This window comes from Littorina saxatilis, linkage group LG5 (genome assembly GCF_037325665.1).
Source record: "Littorina saxatilis isolate snail1 linkage group LG5, US_GU_Lsax_2.0, whole genome shotgun sequence".
NCBI classification, from domain to species: Eukaryota; Metazoa; Mollusca; class Gastropoda; order Littorinimorpha; family Littorinidae; genus Littorina; species Littorina saxatilis.
Window position 1 is genome coordinate 18,378,968 of NC_090249.1, and position 12,481 is coordinate 18,391,448.

The following is a 12,481-nucleotide window of genomic DNA, read 5'->3' on the forward strand; positions in this document are numbered from 1 at the left end:
ATCACATTGCCCTTAAAATGTGAAGGCAATTCGACCAAAAAAAATGTTGAAGCGACCCCGCGAATTAGACAGAACAGCCGCAATGGGAACTGGAGCGCTCCTTACCTGATTATGCCTGTCAGTCAAAGAATTCTCGTGACCTGGGTCAGCCAATCAGAGTAACACACCTTACGTGATGAATATTCACAGGTCAAATGCGTTTGACACACAACAAACCATGTTGAACAGGCGTTTCGGTTGCTTCGCTTTTTCTTGTTGAACAGAGAGCGACAGATTTAGAACCGACTCGGACTCCAGACGGATGGGAAATGAGTAAAGATACATTTGACGTAAGGGACCCAATTTTACTTGATTTTCCGAACTTTGATAATTTAGATTTCAAGTGAGCGAGTCGGCATTGCACACTCAGAGGATGGGCGGTGCCTCGCTGTTCCGTAAAGCACCCACCGACAAAACTCGCCTTTCGGTATTTTTTAGATAAAGAGAGTATTATCTGACAGCATTTGAAGTGTCATTCTTTAGAATAAATCACACTGATATTGCTGATTTAAATTTTTACTTTGTCTTGTTCATTTTTAGCTTGATAAACAAAAAGGGTCCCTGCCTGAACGTTATAACATTTAGAGGGTCACCTAGAATCCGTCCTGATTGGTCAAAAAGTCATATGGGGCACTGAATTGGTAATAATGATGCCTAAACCAGCACCATTGCTTGACGGAATATGTACAGAAGAAGGGTCGTTCTTGGATTAAGAAATACTTGTTCTTTTTTAACTCACATGCACAATTTGCGTGAGCACACACACACACACACACACACACACACACACACACACACACACACACACACACACACACACACACACACACACACACACACACTACACGACACTGCAAAATACAGAAATGTTGACACGAGCCAAAGAAAAAGAGAGAGAAGTGAGACTGACACAACAGCCTCGCGGATGAAGAGCTCGGGGTGGATAGAAGGACGAATGTATCCTCCTCTCATGTTCATAATACACATGGCCTCGTCCTCTTGAGAATTGATTGACCCCAAGAAGGTGGTGGCCAGCGTGGTCGTCGAGTCATCTGAAACAACGACAATTGACGAATTCCGAAAATAACTCTGTCGGGCTTGTATGGGTTGTGAACGAGTGAATGCTCTTGCTTTTTACTCGGACAAACATCGAAAATAACTCTGTCGGGCTTGTATGGGTTGTGAACGAGTGAATGCTCTTGCTTTTTACTCGGACAAACATCGAAAATAACTCTGTCGGGCTTGTATGGGTTGTGAACGAGTGAATGCTCTTGCTTTTTACTCGGACAAACATCGAAAATAACTCTGTCGGGCTTGTATGGGTTGTGAACGAGTGAATGCTCTTGCTTTTTACTCGGACAAACATCGAAAATAACTCTGTCGGGCTTGTATGGGTTGTGAACGAGTGAATGCTCTTGCTTTTTACTCGGACAAACATCGAAAATAACTCTGTCGGGTTTATATGGGTTGTGAAAGAGTGAATTCTCTTGCTTTTTACTCGGACAAACATTGGAGGGGCCAATCACCAGCGAGGGGTGTGTCTGAAACACGTGGACAAGAGCACTTGTAATGTATGGTTTGTGAGTTACAGGACATGGCGAAAATAGTGGTATCATGGGAGCATTGTGCCGTATAAACATTCCTCTAATAATATATAGAGGGGAACGAACGGAATTCGACCGACCAATTCATCACATTCAAAATGTGACCAGCTGATCGTATAATATGTCACTGATAGTGATATTCGTTTATGCATCTTATTGACTCTTCCAATACATACTAAAGATTACGCGGCATTTACATATTGAGTGAATACAGACACTTGAATAGTTGTTTTTCTCGTACAAAGACACTAACTAATTAATACAGATTTGATCCCTAAGACAATCTTTACATGATACGTAGAACTGCAGGGAAGCATCTCCAATATAATTTGAAAGTGAAAATGTGATGAATGCTCAGTTACAGTTCAAGCAACAGTCAATAATACGAAAATCCCACATGTTCACAAACCTGTTTTGTTAATTTGTTTCGTTCATGGCCTGAAACTCCAACGGCTTTTACGCACATGACCGTTTTTACCCCGCCATTTAGGCAGCCATACGCCGCTTTCAGGGGAAGCATGCTGGGTATTTTCGTGTTTCTATAACCCACAGAACTCTGACATGGATTACAGGATCTTTTCCGTGCGCACTTGGTCTTGTACTTGCGTGTACACACGAAGGCACCAGCAGGTCTGCACATTGGTTGACCTGGGAGATCAGAAAAATCTCCACACTTAACCACCAGGTGACCGCTGCCGGGATTTGAACTCACGACCTTCCGATTAGGAGGCCGATGTCTTATCCAATAGGCCACTGCGCTCGTCTTACAAACCTGGTTTAAACAACTCGGCCACAGAAATAATCCAGCTGTTATCCTTGGCCAAAGCCCTGTGCTTCTTTAGATGAAATTGCTGCAACACACAAAGACACGGGGAACAAAACGGGGAATGAGGAGAAACAAAACAAGTCGCGTGAAGCGAAATTAATACATTCAGTCAATCTGCCGAACTCACAGAATGAAACTGAATGCAGTATTTTGTCGATAACCCGCTCTCTCCCGTACCGGCCCGCTGATCGCTTTAAGTGACAAGTCAGAATAGCGAAGTAGCGCTTACGCTTAAAAGGAAAGCGCGCATTTCTTCATGCTTTTTAACTTTCTGAGCTTGTTTTCAATCCAAACATAACGTATTTATGTGTTTTTAGATTCAGGGAATGAAAACGAATGAGATTAAATCATTTTTGAATCGATTACTAAAATTTTAGTTTTAATCAGAATGATGGGATGTTTAATGACCACACTCATTAATCAATGTTTAAGCTTTCAATCTGAAATGCAATCCCATAGACCATCGTCGAAGATTACTTGACCGAATTTTCAAACAATTCAATTTGATCAAACAATGAGGTCTCAATTTTACCTAATAGCCGGGAAATGACGCCATCATCGATATTTATTGATGAAACTGAAAGGAAAAATAGTATGGGGATACCATCTGGAAGAATGTGTATTAAAGTTTTATGTAGATGGGTCCAGCATTTTTCCGTGTATACTATACATATATATTGATGTCTTGAGGTATCTTTAGTTTGCATTGTAGACGACATGTGCGTGCGTGCGTGCGTGCGTGCGTGCGTGCGTGCGTGCGTGCGTGCGTGTGTGTGTGTGTGTAGAGCGATTCTGAGAAAACTACTGTACCGATCTTCACACGTTTTTGATTAATATGAAAGACAAGTGGAGAGAGAGAGAGAGAGAGAGAGAGAGAGAGAGAGAGAGAGAGAGAGAGAACTAGAGAGAGAGAGGGGAGAGAGAGAGAGAGAGAGAGGGAGAGGGAGGGAGAGAGAGAGAGAGAGAGAGAGCAAGAAAAAGGGAGACACAGACAGAGAGAGACAGACAGACAGACCGACAGACAGAGACAGCCAGCCAGAGTGAGAGAGACACAGAGAGAGCCAAAGACAGACAGACAGACAGAAAAGTCAACACAAGGCAATTGTCAAGTGTCTTTATGAGATTTTCTCCGCCCATGCGTACGGGGCAAGACGTACGTACATAAACCACGCCGACGCAGCACGATGCGAGACAGGAGATGCCGAGAATAATACTGATGATGATATTCCGGATGATGTGGGTACATTGGCCACAGTCCGCAGGGCACGTGTTGCAATTCTCGTCATCCTCGCACTCATCGTTGCCACAGTCTGCTCAACACACAAACACAGAAAAATACAAAGGAGACGGGGGGTTTTGGGGTGGGGGAGACGAGGGTGGGGTGGGGGGGGGGGGGAGGATGGGGTTGGGGATGGGTGGGGGGCGTAGATAAAACGAAGGAGAAAGGAAAACAATCCCTGAACAAGAGGCGAAGCCTTCAAGGCTCACGTAAGAAATCGACAAACAGTAACACAAACTCAATCACTCCGTCACACATACACACACACACACAGTAAGCATAGGTGACACTGTGCAAGAAAGCGAGACACTAGATCTAGATCTGTCTGTCTGCATGTAGCCTACTTACAGACACGACTGCCAACTAGTTTCGGCCCGCTCAAAATAACAATGACCGAGACATTCCTTCGCGTGACGTCGAACCCTCTTACGCCATAATGTGACGTCTTCAAATGACGAAATGTTAAAGTTTCTACCACAGACATACACACGCACGCACGCACGCACATACGCACATACGCACGCACAGACAGACAAAGTTACGATCGCATAGGCTACACTTCGTGAGCCAAAAAAACAAGCCAGGATAAATACAAGGGAGACAGAAAGACAAAGCAAAGGAGAAAGAAACAAACCCCGACAAACAATTAGGAGAAACAAGAGTAAAAGAAAAAGAAAATAAAGAAACAAAGATAATTCAAAGCAGACAGAAACGATTTAAAACCACAAAAAAAGTGGAAAGGGGACAGCCGATAACAAACAAAGTTAAAAAAAATTAAAATTTTAAATTAAAAAAGAACAAAGAAAACGATCACAAACAAAGAAACGAAACAAACAGAGATAAAGACGAAGGCTGAAAATGATAATACGATACAGAAAAAATAGGGACAATAACTAACGAACACAGGTTGATATAAACGAGAGAGGAAACCAAACAACGAGGAATACAAAATAATAAAAGCAAACAACGACAACTAAGAAAGAGAAAGACACAGAAAATTCAAGCAAGGATAAATATATACACGGTGCTGTTGTTGGTAAGAAAGGGTAGTGTTGTGTGTCACATATGAAATGTTGAAAATGTAGTTACATTTATACCACCCCCTCAATCCACTACCTTCACCACCACCACCACCACTACCACGCCAACAACAACAACAACAACAACAACAGCAGCGTGCGTGTGTGAGTGTGTCTGTGTAAGTGTATTTTTCCGTGAATGATTGCTTAAAAAATCGGGGATGTTTGAAGTAAAATGTTGAACTGTTAGTAAATGATACGTATTTTGTGTTTTAAACCGCCTGACAGTAAATAAGTAGTATTTTGTGCTGTATACCGCCTGACACTGCCATGCAATTTTCCTTGTTTCTATAAGGACAGTACAATCTGCGAGTCTTCAGTCTTGAACAACAACAACAATAACAACATAACAACAACAACAACAACAACGACAACAACAGAGCTGCAACATCAACAACAACAACAACACATTAACAACAACAACAACAACAGCAGCAGCAGCAGCGTGCGTGTGTGAGTGTGCCTGTGTAAGTGTATTTTTCCGTGAATGATTGCTTAAAAAATCTGGGATGTTTGAAGTACAATTTTGAACTGTTAGTAAATGATATGTATTTTGTGTTTTAAACCGCCTGACAGTAAATAAGTTGTATTTTGTGCTGTATACCGCCTGACACTGCCATGCAATTTTCCTTGTTTCTATAAGGACAGTACAATCTGCAAGTCTTGAGTCTTGAACAACAACAACAACAACAACAACAACAACAACAACACATTAACAACCGTGACAGCATCAAGCTTTCATGGGGCATGGTGCACGTGTACCTGACTGGATACTGATGTTCATGGTGGACTCGAAGGCACACTTTATTCCTGCTACCTTGAACACCGCAATCACCTGCACGCTGCCCTTCTGCGCTCACACAGTTGGCCAGCACATGAAAAGACAAGTCGCGCGAAGCGAAATTAATACATTTAGTCAATTTGTCAAACTCACAGAATGATTCTGAACGCGGTCAACTATTCACGTTGAAGTGACAAGCCAGTATAGCGCATTATTACCAGTTCAGTGCCCCATATGGCTTTTTGACCAATCAGGACGGATTCTAGGTGACCTGTTAAATGTTATAACGTTCAGGCAGGGACCCTTTTTGTATATCAAGCTAAAAATTGACAAAACAAAGTAAAAATGCAAATCAACAATATCAGCGTGATTTATTCTACAGAATGACACTTCAAATGCTGTCAGATAATACTCTCTTTATCTGAAAAAATACCGACAAGCGAGTTTTGTCGGTGGGTGCTTTACGGAACAGCAAGGTACCGCCCATCCTCTGAGTGTGAAATGCCGACCCGCTCACTTGAAATCTAAATTACCTAAGTTCGGAAAATCAAGTGAAATTGCGTCACTCGCGTTACGTCAAATGTATCTTTACGTCATTTCCCATCCGTCTTGAGTCGGTTCTAAATCTGTCGCTCGCTATTCAACAAGAAAAAGCGAAGCAACCGAAACGCATGTTGAACATGGTTTATCTTGTGAGATTGTTGTGTGTCAAACGCATTTGATCTGTGAATATTCATCACGTCAGGAGTATTACTCTGATTGGCTGACACAGGTCACGAGAATTCTTTGACTGACAGGCATAATCAGGTAGGAGCGCTCCAGTTCCCATTGCGGCTGTTCTGACTGTTCTGTCTAATTCGCGGGGTCGCTTCGAAATTTGTTTTCGTCGAATTAAACGGTAATAAAACCGTTATTTCTAATATGCGGACTGTTAGCAAATGACAACAGTCATGTCTCACAAACGATATCAGCATTCGCCTAAAAGGCTCATGCTTGATATCTTTTTTCTCGACATGCCTGTTATCATTTGCTAACAGTCAGCATATTAGAAATAACTCATAGTAGCGTACAGCGCGTCACATGATAGCGCGTCACATGATAGCGCGCTTTTCTTTATTCTTTTTACATTTAGTCAAGTTTTGACAAAATGTTTTAACATAGAGGGGGAATCGAGACGAGGGTCGTTGTGTGTGTGTGTGTGTGTGTGTGTGTGTGTGTGTGTGTGTGTGTGTGTGTGTGTGTGTGTGTGTGTGTGTGTGTGTGTGTGTGTGTGTGTGTGTGTGTGTGTGTGTGTGTGTTTGTAGAGCGATTCAGACCAAACTACTGGACCGATCTTTATGAAATGTTACATGAGAGTTCCTGGGAATGATATCCCCGGAAATTTTTTTCATTTTTTAGATAAATACTTTTGATGACGTCATATCCGGCTTTTTGTAAAAGTTGAGGCGGCACTGTCACACCCTCATTTTTCAATCAAATTGATTGAAATTTTTGTAAAGCAATCTTCGACGAAGGCCGGACTTCGGTATTGCATTTCAGCTTGGAGGCTTAAAAATTAAAAATCTGAAAATTGTATTTAAAATGTGTTTTTTTATAAAACGATCCAAATTTACGTTCATTTTATTCTTCATCATTTTCTGATTCCAAAAACATATAAATATGTTATATTTGGATTAAAAACAAGCTCTGAAAATTAAAAATATAAAAATTATGATCAAAATTAAATTTCCGAAATCGATTTAAAAACAATTTCATCTTATTTCTTGTCGGTTCCTGATTCCAAAAACATATAGATATGATATGTTTGGATTAAAAACACGCTCAGAAAATTAAAACGAAGAGAGGTACAGAAAAGCGTGCTATGCAGCACAGCGAAACCACTACCGCGCTAAACAGGCTCGTCAGTTTCACTCCGTTTTGCACAAGCTGCGGACTACGGTCATTGTGAAAAAATGCAGTGCGTTCAGTTTCATTCTATGAGTTCCACAGCTTGACTAAATGTAGTAATTTCGCCTTACGCGACTTGTTATTTTTCTGAGCTTGTTTTTAATCCAAACATATAACATATTATATGTTTTTAGAATCTGAAAAATATAAAGAATTAGATAAAAAAAAAAATCGTTTTTGGATCTTCTTCTTCTTCTGCGTTCGTGGGCTGAAACTCCCACGTACACTCGTGTTTTTTGCACGAGTGGAATTTTACGTGTATGACCGTTTTTACCCCGCCATTTAGGCAGCCATACGCCGTTTTCGGAGGAAGCATGCTGGGTATTTTCGTGTTTCTATAACCCACCGAACTCTGACATGGATTACAGGATCTTTTTTGTGCGCACTTGGTCTTGTGCTTGCGTGTACACACGGGGGTGTTCGGACACCGAGGGAGAGTCTGCACACAAAGTTGACTCTGAGAAATAAATCTCTCGCCGAACGTGGGGACGAACTCACGCTGACAGCGGCCAACTGGATACAAATCCAGCGCGCTACCGACTGAGCTACATCCCCGCCCTATTTTTGGATCGATTACTAAAACAATATTTTAATTAGAATTTTGAAATGTTTAATGACCTAACTCATCAAATTATTATTAAGCTACTAAGCTGAAATCAGCCAACTGCACTTCTGGTGGGATGACCGAGGTCCTTTGCGTGCCACGGCGGGACGGGATGGGACATGGATACCGTCTCTGACTCGTCACATAAAGTTGACCCGTGGCCGTCCTGGCCTGGATTCCAACTCGTGACCTAAGGATTAAAAGTCCAACTGAGCTACCAGGACATCCCCCCCCCCCCCCTTCTCAGCGACCTGTAATAAACTGAAACTGAAATGAAACTGAACAGAAAATGAATTGTTGCACTGCGCAATAGAGGCACTCCGGGAACAACTCTGTCGGGCTTGTCATTATCATGGCTAGTGAAAAAGTGAATACTCTTGCTTATATTAAGGTACACTTTTTAAACGTGCTCCTTTTCATCGTAACATGTTTCAGACACACCCCTCGTTGGTGACTCGCCTATTATATATCACGTGGGAAAATTTGCCTAAAATAAAGCAAGAGTCAAAGAAAACACCTGAAATGGGGGCCCGGGTAGCTCGGGTGGTAGCTAGAGCACATGACTTGTGATCCTTGGGTCACGGGTTCGAATCCAGGGCGGGACGGACACGGGTCAACTTTATGTGCAGACTCATAGACGCTATCCATGTCCCACCCCCGTGTCACCTGTGCAGCTAGGTGATTGGTTTCACCTAAACACGCATATAACTAAGACCCTGAACCATACGCTGGGTACCACCCAGAGACTCGCCCAGAACAGACAGGAGTGGAGGTCCGTCGTTGCCGCCCTGCATGCCAACCAGCATAACGGGCAGTGAGTAAGTAAGTACGCATACAACTGGGTATCTCATCTAAAGTCAGGGTATTAAGACCCGAGAACATGCCTCTCTAATGGTTTTTCGTGAGGGCGTAACACTAACATTTCTCTCACACACCTGGAAACCCATCTCATACAACACCGAGGTCCAGTTGCCCGTGGTGACCGGTCCGGCCTGCGGGTCTGAGAAGGTGTAGATGGCCCCGTGCTCGGGCACCCAGGGCCAACATTCAGGAGTGGCGTTGTGCGTGTGTCCAGCGATATCTCGCCCAGCGTGGACCGCTGGACAGAAGTGGACGTTGATGTAGTGCAGGCAGCAGTTGGTTTGGTTGGCCTCACGTGCAGTGCCAGGACACACGGTCGTTTCGCACCACTGCTGGGCTGACTTGGAATCACTGTCAAGGAGGGAAAACAGTAGGAAGAAGGCTTGGGTAATTTCTCGGATGACTCACCTTCGCTTGGTCACTCGGTTAAGCCTCAAATTAACTGGGTAAAGTCGACTACGCGAAACATTTTTCGCGAGGCTGGCCGCACGAAGCTTTAGCACTGAGTTTTTGATAAACAGACTTCGTGAAGTCGACTTCGGGCTGAATTAAGGACCGCCTTCATACACAGTATTTCGCCTTTCTGCATAGTCATCACTAGGGCAATTATTATCGGTGTGGCTTGGTCGGTTAAAAGGTTGCTTTGCTTGCTTTCTGTAAATTATTGGTTTTTAGTCAAGTTTTGACTAAATGTTTTAACATACAGGGAGAATCGAGACGAGGGTCGTGGTGTATGTGTGTGTGTGTGTGTGTGTGTGTGTGTGTGTGTGTGTGTGTGTGTGTGTGTGTGTGTGTGTGTCTGTGTGTGTGTGTGTCTGTCTGTGTGTGTGTGTAGAGCGATTCAGAGTAAACTACTGGACCGATCTTCATGAAACTTTACAAGAGAGTTCCTGGGAATGATATTCTCAGACGTTGTTTTCATTTGTCCGATAAATGTCTTTGATGACGTCATATCCGGTTTTTTGTAAAGGTTGAGGCGGCACTGTCACACCCTCATTTGTCAATGAAATTGATTGAAATTTTGGCCAAGCTATCTTCGACGAAGGCCGGACTTTGGCATTGCATTTCAGCTTGGCGGCTTAAACATTAATTGATGAGTTTGGTCATTAAAAATCTGAAAATTGCAATTAACATTATTTGTTTTATAAAACAATCCAAAAACAATGTTATTTTCCGAAATCGATTTGAAAACAATTTCATCTTATTCCTTGACGGTTCCTGATTCCAAAAACATATAGATATGATATGTTTGGATTAAAAACAAGCTCAGAAAGTTAAAAAGAATAGAGATACAGAAAAGCGTGCTATCCTGCTCAGCGTAACCACTACCGCGCTTTTCTGGCTAGTCAATTTCACTGCCATTGCCACGAGCGGTGGACTGACGATGCTACGGTCTTGGTGACAAAGTGCAGTGCGTTCAGTTTCATTCTGTGAGTTTGACAGCTTGACTAAATGTTGTATTTTTGCCTTACGCGACTTGTCCCAGCGAAGCTGGAGGTATCCCACGAACGCATTTTCATACCGATAATACATGATAAAGAAGGATTCTTTGTGCCCGGCTACGGGCTACAGTTGAAGATGGAAGTTCACCAAAAATTGGGACCATACTAACAAAAATACGGTGGGTGCAATAGGCGCCCCCATTTTTTGAGCAAACGCCACCCAAGGCCGCTTTGGACGGGTAGAAATTCTGTAGTTTCCAAGACTTGGTGTGTGTCACGGACCAATGTAGTGGTGGGTGTGGTTGTTCAAGACTATGGATAAAGCTCGCGTAAGAAGATTACGTCACGGTCAAAAGTCTTTGACGTCAATTAATGCATCATGACGTCATGCCTTCCTGTAGTCTTTTTCTCTCGCGCGGTGTGTGTGTGTGTGTGTGTGTGTGTGTGTGTGTGTGTTCACATGTGTTAGTGTTAGTATTAGACTGAGAGAGAGGGAGAAAGAGTGTGTGTGTGTGTGTGAATGTGTGTGTGCATGAGTTTGTGTGTATGTTTGTGTGTGTATGAGTGTGTATATATGTGTTTGTTTGTAAAGGTGTGTGTGTCCGTCTGTCTATGTGCGTATTTGTTTGTTTGCTTAACGCCCAGCCGACCACGAAGGGCCATAATTATCAGGGCGGTGCTGCTTTGAGATATAACGTGCGTCACAAACAAGGCAGAAGTCGCAGCACAGGCTTCATATCTCACCCAGTCACATTATTCTGACACCGGACCAACCAGTCCTAGCATGCACTGACCCCATAATGCCAGACGCCAGGCGGAGCAGCCACTAGATTGCCAATTTTAAAGTCTTAGGTATGACCCGGTCTGGGTTCTAACCCACGACCTCCCGATCACGGGGCGGACGCCTTACCACTAGGCCAACCATGTATGTGCGTATGAGTGTGTGTTTTGTGTGTATGAGATTTGTGTGAGTCAATGTGTGTGTGTGTGTGTGTGTGTGTGTGTGTGTGTGTGTGTGTGTGTATGTCTGTGGGTGTGTGCGTGCGTACATGCGTGCGTACATGTGTGTGGCAGTGTGTGTGTGTGTGTTTGTGTGGGTGTGTGTCTGTTTGTATAAGAGAGAAAGAGAGAGAGAAAGAGAGAGAGAGTGGGTGGGTGGGTGTGTGTTTGTGCGTGTGCGTAAGTGTATGTGTGTGTGTATGTGTTTTTGTTTGTAAAGGTGTGTATGTCCGTCTGTCTATATGTGCGTATGGGTGTGTGTTTTGTGTGTATGAAGTGTGTGTGAGAGAGTGAGTGAGTGCGTGTGAGTGAGTGTGTATGTGTGTACGTGTGTAACTTGGGGGTGTGTGTGTGTGTGTGTGTGTGTGTGTGTGTTCGTGTGTGTGTGTGTTTGAGAGAGAGAGAGAGAGAGAGAGAGAGAGAGAGAGAGAGAGAGAGAGAGAGAGAGAGAGAGAGAGGTTTGTCTTTCGCTGGGGTATGCAGTGCCTTGGCGTTGCACATCTACTTAATTATTTGTTGTGCTTGGTTCTCGTTTGGTGTTGTTGTTTTCGGGGATAGGGATTGTTGTCTTTATATTTTTGGATATTCAAACATTAATCAAAAGAATAGAGAGACACTGCTTTCTTCAAAATAAGTTTACACACACGCGCGCACACACACACACACACACACACACACACACACACACACACACACACACACACACACACACACATACACACACACACACACACACACACAGTGACACACACACACACACACACACACACCACTCATTTTTTACAAGATAAAAACGAAACAAAATGCTACAACGGCGTTGAACAAGACAACCAACACCAGGCAGCACTTTCACAGTGCGGTGTGGTTTACCTGAATCCCGAAGGGCCGGCAAGATCAAAGTGACCAGCAGCCACGGCGCAGGTGTAGAAGGAGGAATTGAGGGACAGGTGGTAGCTGACCCTGTGCTCGCCCATCTTCTTCAGGACTTGCAATGTCTCCGCCTTCCAGTACGCATTTATT

General features: G+C 43.4%; 1 protein-coding gene across 2 annotated transcripts in view; it reads right to left on the reverse strand.

Moving 5' to 3' along the window:
- LOC138966471 (atrial natriuretic peptide receptor 1-like) overlaps positions 1-12,481 on the reverse strand; it is a 46,324-nt gene that overhangs the window by 32,299 nt on the left and 1,544 nt on the right. For both annotated transcript variants that reach the window (XM_070338727.1, XM_070338726.1), the window contains exons 3-8: positions 12,332-12,481; positions 9,095-9,371; positions 5,590-5,677; positions 3,631-3,779; positions 2,416-2,494; positions 950-1,091 (exon numbers count right to left, since the gene is read on the reverse strand). The exon at positions 12,332-12,481 is cut by the window's right edge and continues 1 nt beyond it. In XM_070338727.1, the coding sequence (XP_070194828.1) occupies positions 950-1,091; positions 2,416-2,494; positions 3,631-3,779; positions 5,590-5,677; positions 9,095-9,371; positions 12,332-12,481 (885 nt within the window). The remainder of the gene's footprint in view (positions 1-949; positions 1,092-2,415; positions 2,495-3,630; positions 3,780-5,589; positions 5,678-9,094; positions 9,372-12,331) is intronic.